Genomic DNA, 27,962 nt, shown 5'->3' on the forward strand with positions numbered 1-27,962 from the left:
CAAGGCAAGTGCTGAAAAACCTATGAGGAGTTTGAATAAATTTAGGACTTAATTTAGGCTAAATTAGATTTGTTCAGAATTAGCTGCGACACAACATTTCAAAGGTGCCCAATTAGCCGCTGATTTCTGATTGAATTACTGCAAAGAATCTGGCAATCATTCATAAAAGATGTGGCTTTTTTTTTTTTACATTCACATGCATTTATTCATGCAAATGCATTATTCCCACGTGTGTTCGTTTATTCTGGGCTGCTTTTGGTGTTTTGGAACCATTTATGAAGAATTGCTTATTGAATAATTCATAAAAGAATTTCCCCTGGAAATGAACTGAACACACTTTTCCAGGGCTTATTTTAAACAAAATGGGTCATTATTCCCAGCACTGCAGTGAGTAGTACTGATTGGAAAGGTGGTGGTGTATAAGGTGTTAGTGTGTGTTGTGCTGAAGAGTGGATCAGATACAGCAGCAGTGCTGCTGGAGTTTTTAAACACCTCAGTTTTAAACACTGCTGGACAGGGAATAGAACAATAGAACAGCATCCTTTCAGCAGCATCACCAGCAGATGACATGTCTCTCTAAATCATCACTGATCATCAGTAAATTTTACATTTCATTTGTAAATCAAGGGATCAGAGTCTGGAGGAAGAGTGGAGAGACACACAGTCCAAACTGCTCGAGGTCTAGTGTGAAGTTTCCACCAATCAGTGATGGTTTAGAGGAGAGACATGTCATCTGCTGGTGTTGATCCACTGTGTTTTATTATCAAGTCTAAAGTCAGTGCAGTTTTGTTTTCTCACAAAATCTTACAGCACTTAATGCTTCCCTCTGCTACTAACAACTTTTATAGAGATGTGGATTCCATTTTCCAGCAGGACTTGGCACACTGCCCACACTGCATTAACTTTTCAATGTCTTGGTATCAATAGTATCGAGAAGTCAAAAGTATAAGTACTGGGACTCAAACTTTGGTCCAAAACTTTTCCAGTCCTTCTAAAGGGCTGTAGAGTTCTAAAGGGCTGTAGAAGGAATCCCTGGAGCTCTGGGGGAGGATGGCATGGGCTAATGGACCAATAATGGACCCTAAGTGGGCAGTTGGGGCTTTGTAGCTCTATAGGAAACAGGACGTGTTTAAGCTCATTTGTGGGTCATATTTTTAGATTGAATTCTGCCTTCAGCCAGTAATTTTTTTATTATTTGAAGGACTCCATGTTTTCAGTAATGGGACATTCGCTACAACTCCAACATTGTGCAAATGAATTGAAAGCCCTGGATGGAACACAAATTAAGTTCCAACAGGTACGAGATGAGACCCAGAGGGGGCGAACTCATCTCCTGAGTTATTGGCTTAAACAACATCAGACGAAATAAGCCACAAGTAGTAACATGCCTGATTAATTGTGAAAAAAAGAGTAATTTGCCCGTAAATATGAATTAAAGCTGGAAGATGATTGTGCCTGTGTGTTCTGAAAATAGCCCGACAGTCCTTTTATTCCCAAATCAGGAAGGAATAGATTTTAAAACGATGTGGTCATCAAAAAATAGCCTAAAAGCCTTGAGAGTACAGTAATAATACACTCTACATCTAATATAATGACATCAAAATTATTTGGATTCAAACTCTATATATTTACCTCTGGCCATAACCTTACCTCACCTTTTTACTGTTGGGTTTATGGATTAGTTTTAAGGTTTAGGTTAAGGTTAGGATTAGGTTTAGGGTTGATTCAACTTTAGGCCTGTCACTACATTTACTTTACTGTAATATCAACTCATTACACTATACATGTATGACTCTAAAGTATGGGTGTGGCCCATTATACTGTGGGTACAATAATTTTGCTATAATTAAAAAAAGAAAAAAGAAAAATATACACATATGTTGTGATCTAACGATATTCTGTTTTGTTAAGATTTAAGGGTATTTTTGTGTAACTGCTTATGTTTACTTATTATATGCATGTGGTGAATATTCTGTACTTTATTCTTGTAGTAAATTAGTTTTGTTGTTTCATTGTCATGGCTGGTCTGGACTTAGACATGTGCAGACGCAAAAACAATACTTTATTAAATATACTGAGGTAAACAGGTGAAATCAATATTCAGGTGATTTGCTTAGTGATTTGCCAAATATTTAGGTGATTTGCACACGGACTAGTGCTGTGTGCAGTGTCATGTCATTGCTTGTGGGAGTGATGTCAGTGTGAGGTGCATTCTGGGTATCGTAGTCTGAAGGCTGTATGTACAGATCACAGGTAGAGTTGAGAGTAGGGGTAGTGACAGGAATGTCTTCGACGTCAAGCGTGACATACATAAAACTATTTTTTATCATGTTTTACATTGACCGTTGTTTATAACATAGACATAAATATTTACGGATGTTTTTGTTTCTACTGAAAATTTGAAGCTTTTGTATTTATACAAAATAAAACTTTAACATTATTTTGTTGCAGTATTAGATTATTATTATCCCTGAAATAATAACCCAGTAGTTCTTGCCATAATATGAATCAGAAAATTACTTAAATATTCACTATTCACTGTATACCTGTAAGTCTACCTCTTCACTACTTTACAACTGATGCTCTCAAACACATTAAGACACAAGAACGTTAAGTAATTAACTCTTTTCAGCACAGCTGTTAACTGAAAGATTAACATAGAGCATTTATTTGGAGAAAATGAGAAATGGCTGAAATAACAAAAAAGATGCAGAGCTTTCAGAAATCAATATTTGGTGCTATAAACCTGGTTTTTAATCATAGTTTTCATGCATCTTGGCATCATGTTCTCCTCCACCAGTCTTACACACTGCTGCTTTACTCCTGGTGAAAAATTCAAGCAGTTCAGCTTGGTTTGATGGCTTGTGATCATCCATCTTTCTCTTGAATAAATTTTAGAGATTTTTAATCTGGTAAAATTAAAGAAACTCATAATTGTTTTTACAGAGCTGGATATATCTAATAAAATAAAGGGTTTACATTAATAGATGTAAATTAAAACAACTTATTGGATGCCATGTACTGTGCCTTATTAAAAAATAAACAGAAAAATTAAAAAACACACTAAAACACTAAAAAAGTACTAAAAAATACATACTGTACACAGCGACCCACCATATACCTTTAAATGCAAACCTGTGCTCAGGCTTCTGAAAGAAATCATATATATATATATATATATATATATATTTTTTTTTTTTTTTTTTTTTTTTCGATGGTTGCGGTACCTGTACTGTAACCGCTGTGCTCTCTGGCTCCCCCTGCAGGTACATGGCCATCATCCACCCTCTGAAGCAGCGCCTGTCCTCCACTCAAACTAAAGTGATCATCGGTGTGATCTGGGTGTTGGCGTTCTTGCTGGCTTTCCCGCAGTACTATTACTCCACCATCGACAGTCTGCCCGGCCGGGTCGTCTGCTACATCGACTGGCCCGAGTACACCCTCATGGACTTCAAAACCATGTAAGAGCAATTCTATTGTTCCTCAGAGCTGAGCTGTATCATATGTTAGTGTTAGCTTATGCTTAACTGCGATAAGAACACAAAACTCAATATTTAAAACAACATACATCTCCCTTATCTGCTGACTTGCCACAGACAGTGGCTACAGCTACCTCCCTCAGATGATGTCTGCTGGCTAATCCTGCTGTATGCTGTCTGAGGTTCTTTAATTGATGTAGTGGGTGGGGCTTTTGTGGGGGTTGACTGGTGAGTGGTGGTGCCAGGGTGGTTCAAAAATGTTAATGTATTATTTATAAATAGACATCTGTCTTATAACTATACATCAGATTGAAATTTGGATGCCTTATAACAGTGTTATAAATAAAGCAGAGGTTTATTACTTATTATGTAGTGCTGGCTTTAATCAGCTAAGATGGTCTACATCCAAACTAGTCTAGAAATAAACTTGTTTAGAACTAAGAGTTTCTAGAGCTAACTTGGACTAAAGCTAAAATTTTCTAGAGCTAAAATGGTCTTGAGCTAAACTGAACTTGAGCTAAACTGAACTTGAGCTAAACTGAACTTGAGCTAAACTGAACTTGAGCTAAACTGAACTTGAGCTAAGATGGTCTAAAGCTAATATTGTCTACATCTTAATGGGTTTATGAGCTAAAATGGTCTAGAGCTAAACTGGATTATGAGCTAAAATGGTCTAGTGCTAAACTGGATAATGAGCTAAAATGGTCTAGTGCTAAACTGGTCTGGCGCTAAACTGGTCTGGTGCTAAACTGGCCTAGACCTAAACTGATCTAGTGCTAAATTGCTCAAGAGCTAAAATGGATTTTAAAATATGATGATTTAGAGCTGAACCGGATTATAAACTAAACTGGATTATGAGCTAAAATGGTCTAGAGATAAGGTGGTCTAGAGGTACAATTGTCTAGAGCTAAACTAGCCTAGAGCTAAACTGGATGATGAACTAAGATGGTCTATAGCTACACTGGATTATGAGCTAAACTGGACTATGAGCTAAAATGGTCTAGAGCTAAACTGGATTGTGAGCTAAACTGGTCTAGAGCTAAACTGAATTAGGAGCTAAAATGACCTAGAGCTAAACTGATCTAAAGCTTTGGATAGTCTAAAGCTAAACTTGTCTGGAGCTGAACTGGTCTAGAGCTAAACTGGCCTAGAGCTAAAATGGTCTAGAGCTAAACTGGTCTAGAGCTAAACTAGCCTAGAGCTAAACTGGATGATGAACTAAGATGGTCTATAGCTACACTGGATTATGAGCTAAACTGGACTATGAGCTAAAATGGTCTAGAGCTAAACTGGATTGTGAGCTAAACTGGTCTAGAGCTAAACTGAATTAGGAGCTAAAATGACCTAGAGCTAAACTGATCTAAAGCTTTGGATAGTCTAAAGCTAAACTTGTCTGGAGCTGAACTGGTCTAGAGCTAAACTGGCCTAGAGCTAAAATGGTCTAGAGCTAAACTGGTCTAGAGCTAAACTTGTCTAGAGCTAAACTTGTCTGGAGCTAATCTGGTCTAGAGCTAAACTGGCCTAGAGCTAAAATGGTCTAGAGCTAAACTGGTCTAGAGCTAAACTTGTCTAGAGCTAAACTTGTCTGGAGCTAAACTGGTCTAGAGCTAAACTGGCCTAGAGCTAAAATGGTCTAGAGCTTAACTGGTCTAGAGCTAAACTGGCCTAGAGCTAAAATGGTCTAGAGCTAAACTGATCTAAAGCTTTGGATAGTCTAAAGCTAAACTTGTCTGGAGCTAAACTGGTCAAGAGCTTAACTGGATTATGAGCTAAAATGACATAGAGCTAAACTGATCTAAAGCTTTGGATAGTCTAGAGCTAAACTTGTCTGGAGCTAAACTGGTCTAGAGCTAAACTGGCATAGAGCTAAACTGGCCTAGAGCTAAACTGGTCTGGAGCTAAAATGGTCTATAGCTAAACTGGCCTAGAGCTAAAATGGTCTAGAGCTAAAATGGTCTAGAGCTAAAATGGTCTAGAGCTAAAATGGTCTAGAGCTAAACTGGATTATGAGCTAAAATGACATAGAGCTAAACTGATCTAAAGCTTTGGATAGTCTAGAGCTAAACTTGTCTGGAGGTAAAATGGTCTAGAGCTAAACTGGCCTAGAGCTAAAATAGCCTAGAGCTAAAATGGTCTAGAGCTAAACTGGTCTAGAGGTAAATGGTCTAGAGCTAAATTGGTCTAGAGCTAAACTGGTCTAGAGCTAAAATGGTCTAGAGCTAAACTGGCCTAGAGCTAAAATGGTCTAGAGCTAAACTGGTCTAGAGCTAAAATGGTCTAGAGCTAAACTGATCTAAAGCTTTGGATAGTCTAGAGCTTAACTGATCTAAAGATAAACTGGTCTAGAGCTAAACTGGTCTAGAGATAACTTGACCTTGAGTTAAGCTGGTCTAGAGCTAAACTGATCTAAAGCTTTGGATAGTTTAGAGCTTAACTGGTCTAAAGATAAACTGGTCTAGAGCTAAACTGGTCTAGAAATAACTTGACCTTGAGTTAAGCTGGTCTAGAGCTAAACTGTCTTGAGCAGCTTGAGGTTTGTATTTTATTATTATCTTGTCAAACAATATTAGTTTGAGTACAGATCACGGCAGCTATCTGTATATTTATCATTAGATATGATATTTAAATGAATGATACCAAACACAGCAGCACCTCAGGCACATGTAGTACAGAGTAAAGGGTTAATCCAAAATCACGGCTCCATGTTTTCTCTATACTCTGCGTCTGGAAAACACAATCTACATCTGTTTTTAGGCACATAGTGTAGCTGTGAGTTCAGGACATTAAAATAATATGTTTTGATGGTTCCTGTAAGTTATTATGTGTGTGTTTAGTCTACTTTAAGACTATATTTAGGAGGAAAGCTCAGATCTGTTTCATATCTGATTGGACCTGTGTGTTTAGAGAAGTTATCAGCGCAGTAATTTGCGGAAATATGCACCACAACGGAAAATAAAATGATATGGTTTTCTGAAGTAGAAGATAAGGTTAAATTATGGTCTGGTAGCTGCTGAACAAATTATGGTACATACAGTAGTTCATGCTGTGGATTAGGCACTTCCATTACATATATATATATATATATATATATATATATATATATATATATATATATATATATATATATATATATAAATAAATCACATTACGTCAAACACAGCAGAAATTTTGGGTGTTTTTTTATATAATGTGAATCAAATGTGAGTCAAAATGTCATAATGGAAAGGATCCAAAATGAACTGATGTGAAATATTTTTGTATTGACATTCTATTAAAGTAAAAAAGGTCTCTTTCTCTTGTAAAGTTGCCAAGAATTAGAGACTTCAGCGATCGATAGTGGAGCAGTCAGTTACGTTTTGTGCATCTGGATTTAGGGCGTGTCGGTGTGTCTTTGGTATCATGAGGGCACAAAAAATAAGCCTTGAACTTAATTAATCATGCGTAACGTGAAATAAACCAATCAGTGAGCCAGTTGTCATTCCCTTTAAGAGGCAGGTGCTTTCTAAATTTGGCACGTTCGTATTTTAACAGTGTGGCGCTTTGTGCGTCGGATAGAAGCAGTGGATAGAAAAATAGAAACACGCCAGATATTAACCTGAACACACCTCACTTCCAGACCTCCACACCCAGTAGATTTATAGATTTATTCCTAAACTCCGACATTATTTTAATAGAGCGAGCGCAAGATGTGAAAATAGACTATTGACTGGGTGTAACATAGCAATTAGCATCACAGCGCAACTTAAGCAGGATGTATGATAGAGGCCCCCCTTTTTTTTTAAGTTAATTTTTTAATTGCGTTTTTTAATTGGGTTCCTCTGACTCTTTGTTTTTGGTTCTTGGTTCCTTTCAAGGTTTCTTCCTCTTAAAGGGAGTTTTTTCTTGCCACTGTGTCACCATAAAAATTGGCATCTCTGTGGTGCTGCTCATAAGAGGCGTGGATCTCTCTGTAAAGGTGCTTTGTGACAACTTTTATTGGAAAAAGCGCTATATAAATAAAATTAAATTTAATTGAATTAAATATATTTTAGTTATTAATGAAAAACATATGATTTTTAGGGTTTGGTGCCTCTTTAAAGGGTTAGAAAGAAGTCCCTGCGCCCTCATGTCCTGCTGATTGATTGTGTTTACTGGAAAGGTTGGTCTGGGTGGCGGTGCAAACTCAACATTTCATTACCTGAGGGTGTGTTTACCCTACTGTTCCTAATATTCCCTCCGTGTTCCTCATCAGGAAACGCTTTGTAGTCCAGGTGGGTTCCTTGCGTTTGGGGTCAGGAGTACATAAAAGAACTTAATTTCATGGTTTCTAACTTTTTTATTTGAGCCTGCGGTCTCTTGGGTTCGGGTGGCGGAGTGTTGAAAAACAACAGCGTGGGTGTTAAATGAGAACGAAGCCCTCGTCCTCCGGAGAGACAGCGGGGCGGAAAGTTCACCTTGATGAAAAAGACAACACTGAAGGAAAGCTCGGTTCTTTCACGCGGCAACTCGCCTTGGGCAAAAACACCCACACTCCGGCTGAGACAGACAGCCACCACTGCCAGCCTGTCACAACACAGGAGGAAGACCAGCGAAGGGCGTGTGCTGGATTTGTAAAGTGAGATCAAAAGAAACGTCTGGAAACAGGCATCGGTACTGTTTGGACGTTCTAGAGCAGGGGTATTTAATTAGAAATCAGTACGGTCCAGTTAGAGAAAATTTCGTCAGTCCAAGGTATGGACCATTACCATTTTAACTTGTTATGATTCAGTGCTATAGCCTGTATAATGTATAAAATACATATATGTATACAGTCATATGAAAAAGTTTTGGTACCCTTATTTATCTTAATCATTTTTAGTTCTAAATATTTGGGTGTTTGCAACAGCCATTTCAGTTTGATATATCTAATAACTGATGGACACAGTAATATTTCAGGATTGAAATGAGGTTTATTGTACTAACAGAAAATGTGCAATATACATTAAACCAAAATTTGACCGGTGCAAAAGTATAGACCCCTTATCATTTTATTGATTTGAATACTCCTAACTACTTTTTACTGACTTACTGAAACACACAATTGGTTTGGTAACCTCATTGAGCTTTGAACTTCATAGCCAGGTGTATCCAATCATGAGAAAAGGTATTTAAGGTGGCCAATTGCAAGTTGTTCTCCTATTTGAATCTCCTCTGAAGAGTGGCATCATGGGCTCATCAACACAACTCTCAAATGATCTAAAAACAAAGATTGTTCAACATAGTTGTTCAGGGGAAGGATACAAAAAGTTGTCTCAGAGATTTAACCTGTCAGTTTCCACTGTGAGGAACATTGTAAGGAAATGGAAGAGCACAGGGACAGTTCTTGTTAAGCCCAGAAGTGGCAGAACAAGAAAAATATCAGAAAGGCAGAGAAGAAGAATGGTGAGAACAGTCAAGGACAATCCACAGACCACCTCCAAAGAGCTGCAGCATCATCTTGCTGCAAATGGTGTCACTGTTCATCGCTCAACAGTACAGCGCACTTTACACAAGGAGAAGCTGTATGGGAGAGTGATGCGAAAGAAGCCATTTCTGCAAGCACGCCACAAACAGAGTCGCCTGAGGTATGCTTGTGCTTTTGCCACTTCTGGGCTTAACAAGAACTGTCCCTGTGGTCTTCCATTTCCTTACTATGTTCCTGGACCTGGACCGCGGTCCGCCTATTAGTGACCCATGTTCTAGAGTCAATGGGATTTAGGCTGCGTTCCCACAGCAGATAATAGTGGTCACATCCTGATACAGGGGCTTGCAAAAGTATTATTTTTCACATTTTGTCACATTACAACCACAAACAAAGGTGGTCAGGGACAGGCAATATCAGAACCAGCAGGGCAGCAATATTAAATAACATACCTAGAGCGTGGTCAGTAAAAAAGCGACGGTCAGTACACAGAGAATCAAACAACAAAGAGTAGTCGAGAAAGAGAAGTAGAAGTCGGTAACCAGAAATTAATAAGAAAATTAAGAGGACTAGGCAATAGAGTAAACGGTAGGCAGAAAAGGGTCAAGAAACAGAGAATCTGAAAGTAGAAAGAACGATTTGTACAGAACTATAAAACTAGATAATACGCAGCAACTAAAGAGCTGAACTGAGGGAGTATATATACAAGGCAGACCAGGTGCAAATGATTAGCAATCAGTCAGTAGCATGGTGAAGCAGAGCGCTTGAGAGATTACTGTAGTTCTGAGACTGAGGCTGCTGAGAAACTGAGTCTTTTTGCTGAGAGGCTTCAGGAGCAGGCAGATTGACAGCATCAGGTGTTATATATATCGATGAAACAATGCAGGGCCCATGATGTCACCAGCCCCACCACTTTTTAAACGGCTTTTTAAAAGGTAAATAAGAGCGGTTTTCTGGGATTAAACGCGTGAATTCAGCTGTAACTGGAAATATCTGCAGTGCAAAACTAAAGTGCACAGTTTTCGACTTGTAAATTTGTGCAGATTAACATTGAGCGCTCGTTTGACTTTAAAAAAAATGTTTTTTTTTTAAGAATTACCGTTTTTGAAACATGGTGACACCCGAGCTCTCTTTGATGTAGGCATCCTTACTAATGTTGCTTAATGCAATTTATAATCCAGTGTGTTTTATGTATGAAAATAGACCAGAAAATAGGCGTTTATTACGTGCATCTTATAATCCGGTGCCCCTTATAGTCCAAAAAATACGGTAAATTTGTGGTTGTCAGTTATTATTCACTCTGTATTATTCATCATATGAGACACAATTTTTTATCTGTATATTTGTGGGAAACAGCATTCTAAGCATTTTAGTGAAAGAACTAAAAAAATAACTTTCCGTAATGCTCTTTTGTTCCACTATGCGATGCTGATAGTGCAGGATGTTCAGCACCTGTGTGATCTCTGATCTGTTTTTTGTCCAAACAAATGAAATATAACCCTGCTACAGTAAATCACACTGGCTGCAACTGTTTTACTCTTTTATTTCCTGTAGATTTATTTCCCACGTGGGCCTCTTGGCTAAATTCTGTCAGCAGCGCAGGCTCCAGTGTGCAGATAAAAACTGTGTTAACGTAATAAAAACAGGAAGGAAGAAAAAAGTAAGATGAGAACCTGTTTAATGCAACCGGCTAAGAAGCCTAACCTTTTAGGTCCTCCAGACATTTCAGAAACCCAGGGTCTAACCCCACTGTGACCGCACATATATCAAGCTAATAATTATCTCATTAAGCAATTTTGAATACCAAAATATGACTCATTGGTGGCTGTTCAAAGCCATTTATTGTCTTGCAAGGATGACCTACATCCTGTTTGTTTTAGGAATAAGTTATCAAAAGGTAGTTTCCTGTTCTTTACAGTTTTTTTGCACATCTTCACAGTTTACACTGTAGCTTTGCTGAGATTAGAGAACCTCTTTAAAAGATGGTAGTTATTATTGTGAAGATGTTAATAGAAGATGTTAATAGTTATTATAATGTAGTGCTTACTATTATCCATTATGTAGAAATGACCAATGTATGTGGTTTATGTCTGCTAAGTTTAAAAAATTAATTTATTTTGTTTTCGTTTTAGTTTATTTGGAATGTTTTTTGTTTATTTTTTGGCTTGGCTTAGTTTAGATGGCTTGGCTTGGCTTGGCTTGGCTTGGCCTGGCTTGATTTGATTTGGTTTGGTCTAGTTTGGATGACTTGGCTTGGCTTTTCTTGGCTTAGCTTGGCTTTTCTTGACTTTGCTTGGCTTGGTTTGATTTGACATGGCTTTTCTTAACTTGGTTTGGATAGCTTAGTTTGGATGTCTTGGCTTGGTTTGAATGACTTGGCTTGGCTTGGCTTGGCTTGGTTTGGATGGCTTGGCTTGGCTTGGTTTGGTTTGACATAGTTTGGATGACTTGGCTTGGCTTTTCTTGACTTGGCTTGGATGGCTTAGTTTGGATGGCTTGGCTTGGTTTGAATGACTTAGCATGGTTTGGTTTGATTTGACTTGGTTTGGATGGCTTGGCTTGGCAAGCTTGGCTTGATTTGACATGGCTTGGCTTGGCTTTTCTTGACTTGGTTTGGATGGTTTGTCATGGCTTGATTTGGCTTAGCTTGGCTTAGCTTGGCATGGCACGGCATGGCATGGCTTAGCTTGGCTTGGCTTGATTTGTCTTGGCTTGGTTTGGATGACTTGGCTTGGCTTGGATTGATTCAGTTTATCTTAGTTTGGATGGTTTGGTTTATCATGGCTTGGGTTAGTTTGGATGGCTTGGCTTGGCTTAGTTTGGACACGTGGGAATGGGAGTGATGTGTGCAGATTTTTTATTGTAAGTGAAAACTCTGGCTGCTCAGCTCTGGATGTACTGAAGAGTTGTAGTTATTTCAGGGGGAGAACAGTAAAACGTGAGTTACCGGAGTCAATATAAGAGAAAATGAAGGAATGAATCAGAGTTGTGGCATCACTAACAGTCAGCAGGGGCTGGAGATGGACTACATAATGAAGATGAAAGAAAGTAATCTGAGATAATTACCTGACGTGAGTCTCAAACATAAGCATAGAATCAAACAATATACTCTAAGATGTATTATAACAACAGAAGAAGGGATTATAGATGAATCATCGATATGAGTATAGTTGCTGTATGTTGTAGACAGGAGTGCAGAAGCTCGGTCTAAGCTTCAGCAGACCCAATAAAGATTTAACGATCAAGTTGATGTCAATCTCAGACAGTTTAGTTCTTTTAGTTTCGCTCCACGTCCTGAACCTCATACTGTATTCTCCAACTTTCTGCAGTAGAAGCTCCAGTGATGCGTGCTTTTGGACAGCTTTTGACTTTTCTCTTTTGAATCCCCAGCTACAGTGATCTCTTAACTCAGAGACCATCAATTCTGCTGTCCAACACAATTTGATGAGGTCCCTGTTGGACACTTCAGTTTCAGAGTTGCCTAAAAGATTGTGAACATTTTAGAGTTTTATATATTCTAAAATTCTTTATCAGATTTTTTTGTGACAGAAGTAGATATGAAGAACAAATCAAACAAATTGTTTATTCATGTATTAATGAAATTTATCCAACATTACATATCTGTGAGTGGCAAAAGTATGTGAACCATAGCAGATTAGATACAGTAGATATGAATGGCCGATAAGGTGAAATAAGAGTCAGGTTTTTTTTTTATCAAAGGGATGATGAACAAGTTTTGAGTGGGCTAAAAGATTTCTAAAAAGTTCACAAGAAAAGCTGTTGATGTTCATCAAGTTGGAAAAAGTAAAAAAAAAAATCTCTAAAGAATTTTGGACTCCACCAATTTATCCACAATATTTGTGTACAAATTGTAGAAATGTAGAAAATCCCCATGGCAACCAACCAGATTAAAAGCAAGGCTCCAAGTTCACAAACCAAAACCAAAGTAACTTCTAAGCAACTGAAGGCCTTTCTCACATTGGCAAATGTTCCCACAGGATACTAAAAGCTAAGGTTCAAATGCTTTTGCCCACTCACAGATATGTAATATTAGATCATTTTCCTTAATAACAAATTTACTAATTGTCTAATATTTCAATTTCTCATTGGTTTCAGTCGGTTCTCTTTATATATGTTGTTTGGCAGAAACAGTTTGAGTTTGTCACTTTTTCATAAAGAGGTTGTTTTAAATTTAAAAGTATATTGATAGTTTAAAATATATCTATATATGTATAATTCAAGGTTTCTTAGTACTTAGTACCCTCACTTACCATCAGTGTGTAGTCTACTGTCTCTTGGGTAGTCAGTTATATTTTATATAATGGTTGATTGTAGGTCATAAGAGCAAGTTACCTTATTTTACTGTATAGATAGAAATCATTTTCATTTTGTTGCAGTAGTGTATTCTTGAAATATTTTTTTAAATCAGTGTTTTTTAGGGGTGTGACGAAATCTCGTGGACGATATTTCTCGTCAGGCTTAAACCTGTCTCGCGGGGCAAAAAAACAGTTAAGTGTGGACTTTTTAAGAAGGATCTGGCAACCCAGTAGCGGTAGCGATAGAGTATGATGGCTGAGCAGTGAGAGCAGCTCTCAGCAGAAGAGGAAAATTCAGGTATTTGTATAGAAGATGCTTCTGCTACTTTTAAGTTGTATGTTTTGCTGCATTTTGGCTCCAGTGGAAACAATAAATGGTAACAGAGTGACCAACAAAACACAAACCATATATAAATACTGTAAGTAAATCCTACACGTGACTGTTTCATAGACAGTTGTGCTAATACCTTAGCTCTGTACTGTGTTTAAAAACATGTTCTGTCTCTGTTTGCACTTCAAGCATAGTCTTAATATGACTGGTTATGGTTCTGCATAGTTAAATTATTAGATTTAGGAGTAAAAAACACAAACCATAGTCTTAATATGACTGGTTGTGGTTTGCACTTATTGTTTGCACTATATAAGACCTAGAAAAGTTTTATTTTTATTTTTTATTCTTATTTCTATTTCTTATAGAATCAGTGTGTGAGAGAAACCAGTCTGTTAAGTTTGCGTTTTATGATTTTGTCTATTAAAACTCTAGTTTTCAAGCCATTTTTCATTTTTGACATTTTCGTCTCGTTCTCGTGAACCCAGTATCGTGTCTCGTCTTGTCTCGTGATATTAGTGTCTCGTTACACCGCTAGTGTTTTGAGTATCACTATCGCAAAAAATACCATGAATTATCGTGATATTATGTTAGAGCCATATGGCCCACCTCTAGTTCAAGCACAGTTGTACACTTGGCCATTAAATCAGTTGAAACTGAGTTGAATCAGAGTGAATGATGTTTCTCTGAGCACGGAAATCCCAAACTGGCTTCATAACTGACAAACATTTCCTCGACCACCACAGCCAATTCCCTCTCCACTTCATTACTCTCAAGTTTTCTCTCCTCAGTCTTTCTGACATCGTTCTGTATGAGTGTTTCACACTCAGCGAAATAGAGCCACTAGCTTACCTTCAGTCTGTGAGCGCAGCGTCTGCAGTGTGAAACATTCAATATTCATTTTCACGCTCTAAGCTTCTGTTCCCTCAACAACACCATCAACACTGTACACACGTGTTCAGCAGGCAGAGCAAAGCCGCAGTTATCTCCCGATGTGATGCCCTGCTCGCCCTCGGGCAGAAAGAACAAAGAACTATCAGCACCAGAGGAGAAGATGAGCACACACTCATCCTCACTATCTCCAAAAACCAGAACATCCAGAGGTTCCACCTGCAGAGATCCTATAGAAACAGTGTGAACTAGCCTAATCACGTTACAATCACTTTAATATTGGACTATCTAGAAGAGATGCCGTTATTAGAACTAAGGGACCTTTATTTTTGTTTCTAAATAATAATGGTAAATAAATTATAGTAGCAACACAAAGTGGAAGTGTCAAGTTACAAAAAGAACCAGTCACATAACCCTACATGCAGCACTGGGAGCGGAAAGCTTCCAAACCTGCAGTTAAACTGCACCAGAGTGACTTTGGAGTGAACCGCAGACCCCAGTGAACTTTTGAGCTTGGTTTGATTTGGTTTATTTTCACACAAGGAAAAAATCTAAATGCCTACCCGGTCGGGATTGGTTTCTCAGGGGGTTCTGTGGTAATTTTCTCTTTTATGGGGATCCTCTTTGATTTTATTCTCGTCCGGAACGACCATGTACGTGTTTTTCTCAGACGCCCTCTAATAAAATTACAGTCTAAATTATCTACTGTTTTTCGCGGAACTCTTTTGTGGTTCTCTGGTAATTTTAGTCACGTCCGGATGCACATCTCTGAGTTTCATCACCTCGTGTTTAATAACTTAGCTATTTGTCCACTGCCAGGCACCGTAATTACACTTTTCCACAGAGATCCACGTAAAAAAAACACAACAGCGAGTGGAAATAGAGGAGCTACTGAACGCGCTGAGGAGTTTATAAATAAATACATGTTAAAGTTAGCGGGTCATGAACTTACTGTATTGTCATTTGTACACTTACAAGAAATCCTAAGTTCAAATAATTTAACTTATTAAATTAAATTAATAAATTATGTAAATTAAATTATTAAATTATGGTATTTATGTCTATTTTGTGTTTCATTTGTTTCTATTTGTGTTTGCAATGAGGAAATGTATGTTGTGAATTTAAAAATTAAACCAATTGGTCATTCATTTTTAAGTAAAACTTCTTATTTTATGGAATCTTTAATTTTATGTTTTATCCTATTACTCGATTAATCGAATCGATTTTTCAGTAGAGTAATCGATTACTAAAATAATCAATAGCTGCAGCCCTAATTAGGAGTATGCGATATGGCTTTAAAATAATATCGCAATATTTCATGGTATTTTCACAATAGCGATACTTTTGGTGATATGACAAAACACTGAATTAGAAAAAAATGTTCGAATTTTATTATTGCATGCAATATGATATGGCTAACTGAGATATTAAAAAAAAGAATTTGATCACATTTGTTACAGAATGATTAAGAATGTCATGATACTAGTAATGCACTCCAAATATCTCCATATATTTTCTTTTGTTAAAAACGGCAAAAAAGTAGTACTCTTATGTGATAATTAGGTTATAGATGTGGGTGATATGGCACGATATTTCAGGATATAATATCGTTCACGATATTTAAATTTGTTGGCGATATTATCACGTACGATACGATATGGCACACCTCTAGCCCTAATACAGGAAGAAGTCATTGGGTGGAGGACAGGATGCACTCAGCATATTTCAGCGAATACTGCAGAAACAAAAATGTTAACAACAGTCAGCCAGCATTCACAGCATTTTTGATCTCTTTATTAAAAATAGAATTAAGCCTCACAATGATCATGGTTTTATTGAAGGTTAGGAGCGAAAGTAATACAATCAGAGGGTCTAACCTTGTGATTCTCTGCTCTGGAGCCTCAGAGAAGATGAAGGAAGATGAGGAAAATGCTTCTTCTAGTGCTGTATTGTTGAGCTTTCTTTATCAGGTTGAAGGTTGAAGGTGAGCATGGCTTTCATCAGAGGATAAGAGTGACAATAATGGAATCAAAGGTGGCTAGAGAGGCCATTCCAGTTCATCGGTAGTCAACATCCTATCTAAAGGGGATCAGCTGTCCCATTTCTCCAATTACAGCTCCTCTCCTCGATTCCTCCACCTTCTTCCGGGTAGGAGAGGAGGAGTAGCAAAAGTTTCTGGACGCAGCCAGGGTCTGGTTCAAAGTTAAAGGTGACCATGGCTTTCATAAGGGCTTAGGAGCATATATAGCAGTTATAAGATCAAAGGTGGCGTAGGAAAAGCCAGCCCAGAACCTCAAGTACCTTCCAGATGAAGAAGAGAAGAATGGTGCACTGGTGGAGGCGATGGCTGATGATCTAACCTTCTTGATTCTCAGTTGTAGATGCAGGAACAAGAAGAACAAAATGCAGCTTGGGCTCTTATGGTGAGCTTACTGGGTCTGGTTCAAAGTCAAAGGTGACCTTGGCTTTCATTCGGGGTTATGAGCAGAAGTAATGAGATTGCAGGTGGCTGAGGAAAAGCCAGCCCAGAACATCAAGTACCTTCCATATGAAGAACACAAATGGTGCACTGGGGGAAGTTGTAGCTGCTTGTGCTCTCTACTGGTACGTTTGTTGTTTCAGCTTTAAAATACCATGCTTTAAAGATGACCATGAGCCCTATCAAACGGCCTCTGTAAGGTGCATTGCGATGCTCATTGCTATCTTACACCCTGTCAGCAATCTATTTTCACACCTTGCTCCCACCTGCTAAAATAGCATAGAATTTAGGAATATATTTTCACTGATGGGCGTGGTGGTCTGGAACTGAGGTGTGTTCAGGTAAGTATTTGGCATGTTGCCAATGTAAGAAAGAAATATGTTAATTTGGTTTTCTAAATAAACCCCAAAGACATTATGTGTTATATTTAAGCACAAGTTGTGATACACATACTAAGAAAGATATAAAAACAAAAAACACAATCATACATCGTAACGAACAGTTATAAAGGAATAGTAAAAAACTTAAACAAAAAAAATGACACATGCACAGCATTATTCCTTGCATACAATGGCAGTAAACTCAACACAGAACTGAAAAAAAGCTGCACAATATGTGGGGACATCACAGTTATCTTTCCTCTATATGGTCCAGAATTGGTTGCCATATTTTAGCAAAAAACTCCAGTCTATCAGTAAGAGTAAGTAAGTATCGTAGCTGTTCCAAATGGAGCACATTAGCACCGTCTCTGATCCATGCTTCAAATGATGCGTGTTTTTATTTTAGAGGTACGAAACACCGATGCACTACTGACCGATTAAAACCCTGACAACAGTCAACAGTCAGTCGCCCAATCCTATCTTATCTACATCTGTTTGTTAAACACACACACATGGACGCACTGTAGAGCAAAAACCCGAATTTTACCTCAACAATAAAAGATACACCGACATCCAGCTGCACCATCCGTAATTGAACAGTGCGCAAAAGATCACTAAAATTTCTTTTGTTCATCAAAATCAATCTGGATACAATCTAGAAGTGACAGATATCAGATTTAGGCTGACAGTCTGAACATGATGTGCAAGTTTGATCTAAGAGTCGGTTTCCTTGGGTTCTGAAGGTGATTTTAATCTCTAATGAGGTCGTTGTTTGTTTCAATGTGAGCGATGCAAACGTGCAATGAAATCCGATTTAAGCATCCATTGCATACTGAGACAGAGACACATTTTTGTACAAATCTGATTGTGGTTTGAATCCAATTTACAAAAAATTGATTTGATGTGGATCTGCCTGTGCAGACTATCAAAAATCAATCTGGATACAGCGATAATGCCAAAAATCTGAGTATGATCTGAGATCAGAGCATCCAGCCTAATACACATCAGAACAAATCTGATTGTAATCACATTTCAAACCAATACTAATTGTGGTTTTAATTAGATTTGATGTGGTTTCTGGCTGTTCAGACTGTCGGAATCTATCCGGATAATATTTAGAAGTGCCAAACTTCAGATTTAGGCTGGAAGTCTGAGCATGAGTGTTTTTTTGTTAGTGATGCAAACGATGCATTAAAATCAGATTGCATACAGACTGAGACAAATTTGTGTACAAATCTGATTGTGGTTTGAATCCAATTTACATAAAATTAGATTTGATGTGGTTTCTGCCTGTGCAGATTATCAAAAATCAATCTGGATCTGGAGTCTGAGTATGATCTGAGATCAGAGCGTCCATCTTGATGCACATCAGTACAAATCTGATTGTAATCGCATTTCAAACCAACACTCATTGTGGTTTGAATTAGATTTAATGTGGTTTCTGTCTGTTCAGACTGTCAAACATCAATCTGGATCTGTCAAAAACTGGATTTGCGCTATAGCAGTCTGAAAACAGCCATGATGTTCAGGTCTGATCAGTACTGGGAGTCAGATTTGGACGGGTTTAGAAAGCAATTTTGGCCTGTAATGGAGGGCGGGCGCTGGTAGCGGGCACTGAGAGCGGGCACTGAGAGCGGGCGCTGATGTGGGTGATGGTGATATGAATATGAATGCCGGGTATAAATAGAGGCGTTATTATTATGAAAGCATGGATTTCCAACCTGAGCTCCCAGTGCACTCCACATACTGGCTCCACACTCCGTATACTGGCAGATCACACGTTCACACACTGCACACACAATAGCTCCCAGTGTCTGACACTGACACACACACACACACACACACACACACAGATACACACACAGCAGGACTGTGTGCTTGAGATGGAGCCCAGAAGTCGTTCCAGGCAGCCAGCATTATTCTGAGTGTCAGCTTACCCCAACACTTCAATTCCAGTACTGGAGAGGTGGCTACACACACACACACACACACACAAACACACACACATAAGGAACAGCTGTTCACAAATCACTTTTCAATCACTTGTTAACAGTAAATTAATTGTAATTTTTTTATTTAATATGTAAAGTTTTAACAACCTGTCATTAAATAAAAAAATAATGTACCATCCTGGATTATTATATGACCAGTTTATATGTTATAATTAAAATGAATTATATAAAAAACTTATTCTGCATTTTAATTTTATTAGAACTTAATTCTGGATGTTTTTGTTTTTAGTATTTCATACTGGATCTTACTGTTTTAGAGCTTCATTCAGGAATATTACGTCTAAAAGATCTTCATACTGCACATGCTATATATATATATATTTTTTTTTTTATGTGATTTTTAAGTCAGCTGAACAGAAAATATTAAATTTCACCATAAACTATAGCAAACTAAATTAATTTGAGATACTAAATGATAATGTATCACCAAATCAGAAAAAAGTCAGGACCATACGGAAAATCTTATATAATATAAAATATATTTTATATTACACTGACTTTGATTTCAGAGAGTATGAATTATTTTATTTATAAATATATACTATTTGTTCATAATATTGAAATCGTTTGATCTTTTTCTTTCACCACTGTAAGTGTATGTCTCTCGTCCGCTCTTCATCTCATACTCTTTTACATTATGTTCTCTTTGTGCTCTTTCACTCCTTTCTCTCTTTTCCACACTTTCACTCCTCCTCACCTACTGTTCCCTTCTTCCCTTTATCAGCTCTTTACCTCTCTCTCTTTATTTCTCTCTCCCTTTCTCTTTCTCTCTCTCCTTCTATTTGCTTCTCTTTCTCTTACTCTTTCTGTCTATTTCTCTCTTTCTCTTACTCTCTCTCTCTCTTTCTCTCTCTCTCTCTTTCACCACTGTAAGTGTATGTCTCTCGTCCGCTCTGCATTTCGTATTCTTTTACATTATGTTCTCTTTGTGCTCTTTCACTCCTTTCTCTCTTTTCCACACTTTCACTCCTCTTCACCTACTGTTACCTTCTTCCCATTATCAGCTCTTTACCTCTCTCTCTTTATTTTTCTCTCCCATTCTCTCTCTCTCCTTCTATCTGCTTCTCTTTCTCTTACTCTCTTTCTCTCTTTCTCTCTACCTCTGTAAATCCCTCTCTCTCCTTCTATCTGCCTTTCTTTCTTTCTTTATCTCACTCTTTCTGTCTATTTCTTCTCTCTTTCTTTTTCTTTTTCTCTCTCTCTCTCTTTCTTACTCTCTCTTTCACCACTACATCCCGTATTCTTTTACGTAATGTTCTCTTTGTGCTGTTTCACTCCTTTCTCTCTTTTCCACACTTTCACTCCTCCTCAGCTACTGATCCCTTCTTCCCATTATCAGCCCTTTACTTCACTCCCTCTCTATTTCTGTCTCTCTTTCCCTATCTCTCACTACCTCTGTAAATCCCTCTCTCTCCTTCTATCTGCCTTTCTTTCTTTCTTTTACTCTTTCTATTTCTCTCTCTCGCTCTGTAAATCTCCTCTCTCCCCCCATCTGTGTGTCTCTCTCTCTCTCTCTCTCTCTGTGTGATGAGTGGTAATCATCTGAGGGCTGATTTTTGTAAATTGCTGTAAAATCCTCCCCTCGCCGCCCGGCAGCCCCAACACACACCTGCCTGCTTTTACCATTTTACCCCCACCGCACACTCCATCTCCACACACTCCTGCTCTGATGGAACAGAAAAAGAGTGAGTGTGTGTGTGTGTGTGTTTAGCAGTGCAAACCACAGGTGCTCCACTGACTAATTAAAACCCTGACAACAGTCAACAGTCATTCATCACAGTCCATTTTTACAGGGGTGCCGAGAGCGCAAACTCAACTTTTAACTCAACAATAAACAGAATAAAGAATAAAATAACATTGCTGTTGCTTAAAATGAGCAGCTGATGTATCTTCACTGCATGAATGTGCTGGTTAGTATCTGTCTCTGCTGAGGCGCACAAAAGCGTCGCACTGTTAAGATACGAATGCGCCAAAGTCAGAGCTCACCTGGCTTAATGATTGGATTATCATTAAAAAAATTAAGAGCATGTTTTTTTAGTCATGCAAGATGAAGGGGTGCGATCCAGCTGTGCGATACACATTTGATCAGCGTGCTATAGATTGCTAAAATAGGGCCATACCTAAATCATTTTTGTATGCCTTTTGGTGAACACTTTGTTTTGTACCCATATAAAGGCAGGAAATCTTAACAAAACACTTGCCGTTGCACCATATGTTTGACAAGCTAAAACAGATAACACATCCCTGGTAGACAGCAGGTCTATATCGCTGCCAATAGCAGAGATGTGAGATGAGCTGTTATTGTAATAAGGTGTAATCATGCTGTCAGAACTGTCTCTCTCTCTTTGACCATCTCAGACTGAGATTATTATCAGATCCACTGTGTCCTGAGCCTGTTCTAAACAAATCTGGCACAACACCTACCTCACCTGGTCCCACCTATCTAACGCTGCCTCCACTACACTCCAGGTGGTGCTCTTACATGACGTTCTCAGAGAGCGGGGAAGCAGCGAAAGTTCGGAATAGGATATTCTGAGAATAGAAATGCCACACGCAGGAAAAACCCTGCTGTGAGGTTTCGCAATTATGTTACCTTTCCGTCACTCGCCTGGCTGAGTTTAGATGAAATGATCCCCCCCCCTTCGCCAGACGGCATGTTGCTAATAACTGGTTGTGTGGGGTGAAACAACGTTCTCGACGAGAAAGCGAGGCGAGGCGGGGGGACGTGAAGTGGGTGAGGTATCGGCCTCCAGAGATCCGCAGGGTTAAGTTCCATATGCTTAATAACCATTAAGCCAATATATCTCATTACTGTGTACAAAAAGCCAGAAGAGAACTCTGCACAGTTGAATGGATGATGGTGCTCCAAAGCTCTTTGGCACAAGTATCTTTGGACCATGTCCCAGTCCCTGGACGACACATGCATGCAGGCGGTCAATTCATCACTGCTGTATTAGAGGGGCATAGTGGTATAGGGGTGTTTCAGACAGAGGAGCATTTCATATATTAGAGTACAAAATTATGATCAGTACTTCATGTAATAGTGAGATCTATCTGTCTGGAAAATGTTTGGAAGCCATTTCTAAAGTTTTGGGACAACAGCAAACCACAGTGAGAGCCATTATACACAAATGGCGAAAACATAGAACAGTGGTGAACTCTCCCAGGAGTGGCCGGCCGACCGAAATTACCCCCAAGAGAGCAGCGACGACTCATCCAAGAGGTCACAAAATACCACACAATCTGAAGGGCCTAGTGGTGTTTCAGACAGTGGGAAGAGAATTAATACAGCATGTCAAATATTTTAATTTCACAAATTAGTAAGCTCTATCAATGAGAAAAGGGTTATAAAGCCATTTCTAAAGTTTTGAAACTCCAGCGAACCACAAAGAGAGCCATTATCGACAAATGGTGAAAACGTGGAATAGTTGTGAACCTTCCCAGGAGTGGCCGGCCGACTGAATTACTCCAAGAGAGCAGCAACGACGGATGCGTGTGTCCATTTTTAGGGCCTTTTCACACTGATTTTAGGAATTTTCCAGACTCATCGGGAAAGATCCCTTTAATTTGCATGCGTTCTTTTTCAAAATCAGATAGTGGTATAGTGGTGTTTCAGACAGAGGAGCATTTCATATATTAGAATCCAAAACTATGACCAGTACTTCACAAATTAGTGAGATCTATCTGTCTGGAAAATGTTTGTAAGCCATTTCTAAAGTTTTGGGACAACAGCAAACCACAGTGAGAGCCATTATACACAAAAAAGGTGAAAACATAGAACAGTGGTGAACCCTCCCAGGAGTGGCCGGTCGACCGAAATTACCCCAAGAGAGCAGCGACAACTCATCCAAGAGGTCACAAAATACTCCACAGTTAGACCTGCCCTCATGTTTCATCTGTTGAAATCTGTTAGGCTCGCTGTAGAACGTTCAGTACATGCGGAAACATTCTGTCACCACAGCGCCCAGGACTGAACCCTGAAACACTCAAAAAGCTTACATAACCTGACTAAAAATAAATAAATAAATGAACAAAGAAATGATTGTTGCAATAAAAATCTAATCTCAGGAAAAATGTTAGAGAATGCTTCTGCAGTTTTTTTTCCACATTTATGCTCACAAAAGACAAAGCATTTGCCTTGACGTTTTATGTTTTCTCAACTTTTCAATTTGTTCTCACCTAATTCATTTTTTTCTAAATAAACTGGGTTTTTTTTCTAAAGCATATTTTTCTAAGATTTATGGCTAATAAATACACTGACATGCCAAAAGTTATGGGACAAAAAAAGTTATGGGATCTTGTGTAAAATAACAAACCAAATCTGCTTTAGTTTAAAGGGCTGTAGTTTGTCCAAATCTGGAATTTTGAAAAAAAAAAGTCCTTTCTGAAAGAGTTATTTTTTTTTTTTTTTTTAGAAATGTTTTATTGACCACCTGTATGGAAAAACACTCTTGAGTAACGTTTTTTCCATCTTGATTAACGCTGATTAATTATACAGAGAATTTAGATACATTTAGATCAGTGTATTTTTTTTTTCTTTTAACAGAGCAATATCAAACACATTCTGAATTGCAGAAGGTCCAGAACAGGCCTAGGTGGTCCACAGTGTCTGTGTGTGTGTGTGTATGGGAACTTCAGATGTTATCGTGAACATCACCTGTATTTGTATATATATTTCTGCGGTTATCTATGTGAAATTGCATTACGCTCTTGAGAAGCGAGCGATTGTTCTTATTCATTTGGCTGTTGTTTGACAGCGTGGCGGGAATGAAAAGCTTTCTACGCTCTCGGATTTTAAACACGGCAGCAGGGTAATAACTCTTAGTGTGCTCGGGCCCGCGGCGATATCAAACAAACCGCGGGGTGTTTAGACTACGAGCGGCGGAGGCGAGACAGGAAATTTGATGGCCTTTTTCACCGCTAACCACTCGGAGGCCTTCCCCTCTAAACCGAGGCGCTCCGGCCTCGGTCCTGGCTGCGTAACCGGAGGAGTCTGACTCGGAAACCACTTCCCGGGCTGCTGCTTCACTCACCTCCAGCTATGAATCGGGTCTTTTGTGGAGACATATGGCTTTTTAATTTGTGCGCCGGTGATCCAGGGCATGATTGCTCTCGCGTCCTCCAGGGGTAAGGGGTAAGATCAATTAAGCCTTGATTGTGGAGCCACTCGTTACGTAAAGGCCTGGTTAGAAGTATCAGGTTCGGTAAGACAGGCGGTCCATCTCCAGTGTTGTTTTGACTGGCCGCCTGGACAGACGCATGATAAATCCATCAAGATGGCAGGATTTTGTAAGTGTGTGTGTGTGTGTGTGTGTGCTCAGGCTGGGGATTGGAGATTGATGATGACTGGCTAAACTAACGTTTTAGCTCTGTGAACACACTTTAACAACAGCCCAGCAGGTGAACGTCACAAAAGTTAGTGCAACACTCAAATTTTTCACAAATATATTTTATATTTTCATGGGAAACACAATAAAAGTTGCCATCAGCAGAGGGAAGAAGCATGAAGTGCTGTAAGATTTTGTGGAAAAACAAAACTGCACTGACTTTAGACTTGATAATAAAACACAGTGGATCAACACCAGCAGATGACAGACATGACTCTCCAAACCATCACTGATCATCAGTAAATTTTACATTTCATTTAAAGGAAATCAAGGGAGCAGAGTCTGGAGGAAGAGTAGAGAGAAACACAGTCCAAACTGCTTGAGGTCTAGTGTGAAGTTTCCACCAATCAGTGATGGTTTGATACATTGGAGAGACATGTCATCTGCTGGTGTTGATCCACTGTGTTTTATTATTATTATCAAGTCCAAAGTCAGTGCAGTTTTGTTTTCCAAAAAAATCTTACAGCACTTCATGCGGATTTTTTCATTTTCCAGCAGGACTTGGCACACTGCCCTCACAGCTAAGGACCAAAGTACCAATTGGGCTTATATAATATTCTAATTGTCTGAGACACTGATTTGTGGGTTTTCATTGGCTGTAAGCTTCATAATCATCAACAATAAAAGAAATAAACACTTCAAATAGACTAGTCTGTGTTTCAGTGATTTGAGTGAAATGTTTGTAGATGCACTAGTATGGCAGCAGGATGTCCTGCAGATATCCATCAAGATGGAAGGATTTGTTGTGTGTGTGATTAATGATGACTTCTTCTTCTTCTTCGTCTTCATGTTTTGGCTGTGTTAACACACTTTAATCAACAGCTCAGCAGGAGATCGTCTCTGATCCCGTCCATCTCCACTGTTGATTGTAGATAATTGGTGGGGAAATGAACGTGAAGGCCTCAGCTGTGTGGTGGCCAGTTGGGGCAATTGGACGGGGGTCTGTCTCCCTGTAGATTGCCTCTACAGTGGTGAATCAGTGGGGGGCTGTATCTTTCATTTGCTCTCTCTCTCTCTCTCTCTTTCTCTTTCTTTCTCTCTCTCTTTGTAGAGATGTAGACGTTTCTCATACAGGCCCTCATACCCGCACCACCTGTGTCACCGTGCAGCCTGCATTAGTCACGGTTTAATCAAGCCACGGCCTGATTTTTCACTTCCCTCGGTGGAATCCGTTGATGATACCTGTTGTTGAGAGGCATGGTGTCCCAGAGGCTTGCTGATGCAAGAGTTCCTGAGTTTTATTCCAGCTGCACTGGGCTGATCTAAGGTCAGGCTTCTGAAAAGCTTCAGCTGAGTGAAAAGGAATGACGATTGAAGTGTAGGGATATAGATTGATTCAAGATATATAGATATATATAATATCTGCAGATTTCTTTTGTTTTTTTATCATATTTAACATTTTCATATTAAAGCTGATGTCTATAAATGTAGGGCCCTCTCTGGTGAGAATGGGTAATTGCACAGAGCATGTGGAAGAATCATTTTAAACTGGGCGAGTGTGATGTGGTCTCCTTTCAGAGCGGATGAATCCAAATCCAGGTTATGTTCAGTCAGAAAGAGAGAAAGAGAGAGAGAGAGAGAGAGAGAGAGAGAGCTCAGTCAGAAACTTCACTCCTTCTTTTCTTTGTTGTTTTACTATGAGTGAATAGTTGGAGCTTCTGAGCTCTGAGTTTTCTCTTCTGAAGTCTCCATTGCTCCACCAGCCGCTCACCTTCAGTAAAACAAAAGGTGAGCCGGATCCTCTTTTAGAGGCTGTACGTGTGACGTAAGTACGTAAAGACACGTTACGTGGCCAGAAGAAAAACTCTTGCAAAAGGCTTAGCAAGGATGGTCGTTCCAGCACACTGGTACCAATAAAAACACAACATTTTATCCATATTCTTCTCCACTCAGAAATGCTTCTGCTTTCAGTTTAGAAACAAAATAATACAGACTGTCACTTTGACCAATGAGTATTTATAAAAACACTCACCTACCTACAGTTTACAGAGCTGAATAATGCACTTCTACTAATGTAGAGATAAATAAGGAGACTGAAATAAAGGACAAAGAGCCTTTTATCCACTGTGTGTCTTCTGGTCCAGTGTTTGTGTGTGGTCCTCGGGCTCGGTCGGTTGCCAGACGTGCATCATCCCCATCGGAGGGTAACTCCAGTGAACTGGAGCAGACTGGATTCTTCCTAGAAAGACTAAAAGCTGTGGTTAGAGCAGCAGCTACCCGTTGAGGTGTATGCAAGACTCCAACTGGCACCCTAATACTAAAATTCTGCAGTAACTAATGCTTATAGGATGCCACTAACCTACACCAGACATTCTGGCTGAATAGGTTATTAATGTTGGACTGAGACAGGACAGGACCACCACAGAGCAGGTATTACAGCTCTGGAAAAAAATAAGACAGCACTTAAAAATGACGAGTTTCTTTGATTTTACCAATTTAAAAACCTCTGGAATATAATCAAGAGGAAGATGGGTGATCACAAGCCAACAAACCACCAAACTGAACTGCTTGAAAAGCTCAAAAGCAGTGTGTAAGACTGGTGGAGGTGAACAATCTAAGATGCAGAAAGGCGAATGAGTCAGTTTAAATCTGTAAAAAGGAAACTTTTCTATTTTAAGCATGCAGTACCCTTAATCAAGCCTGAGAATGGGGTTTGATTCAGTAAAGAAACAAAAATGGAGCCCAAATCTGATCTTTTGCAAATGTAGGCACTATCATACACTGCACAATGCAAGCCATTGTGATGCTTGTGATGCTTGATTCTGGTGTATTGCTATCTTGATAACAGAAAACACAGGTGTTCCACTGCCTAAAAACAACCTAGATAGACGCCAACAGTCCATTGCTATCTTGGCAATGCAGGTGCGGTTAATGCACGTACACCCCCACTCGTCACAAAAAAAAATATGCATCAGTACGTACAGCACCTTGTCAAGACAGTTGGGGGCCCCAAGCAAACACACCTCCAACAGCAACCGGGGCCCCTCCAACCTCCACACCTAAAGTGAATCTAGAACAGACCTTCATTTTCCTGTTTATATAACATATTACAATGTGAAGCCAAAAAATCTGCCTGTTCAAAGCAAACTGGACTAAATGTTCTAATGAATCACTAGTATTGACTGCCAGGCACGTAGCTACCAAGCTAACATAAACATTACCCTTATATATACAGTTGCTAGCCTACCTGCTGCTAAATTACATAATTTGTATATGTAGGCCTAATTCATCCAATGTAAAGTATCATTTGCTGCTGTCTTGTTTTTTCGTT

General features: G+C 38.9%; 1 protein-coding gene across 3 annotated transcripts in view; it reads left to right on the forward strand.

Annotated features, from left to right (window-relative positions):
* The window catches only part of tacr1a (tachykinin receptor 1a), a 185,060-nt gene that overhangs the window by 137,370 nt on the left and 19,728 nt on the right, over positions 1 to 27,962 (forward strand). For 2 of the 3 annotated variants that reach the window (XM_049470227.1, XM_049470228.1), the window contains exon 2: positions 3,267 to 3,461. The exons of the other annotated variant lie outside the window; for it this stretch is intronic. In XM_049470227.1, coding sequence (XP_049326184.1) covers positions 3,267 to 3,461 — 195 coding nt within the window. The remainder of the gene's footprint in view (positions 1 to 3,266; positions 3,462 to 27,962) is intronic. 3 annotated transcript variants of the gene reach the window in all.

The sequence above is a fragment of the Astyanax mexicanus genome, chromosome 22, assembly GCF_023375975.1.
Source record: "Astyanax mexicanus isolate ESR-SI-001 chromosome 22, AstMex3_surface, whole genome shotgun sequence".
In the NCBI taxonomy this organism is placed as follows: Eukaryota; Metazoa; Chordata; class Actinopteri; order Characiformes; family Acestrorhamphidae; genus Astyanax; species Astyanax mexicanus.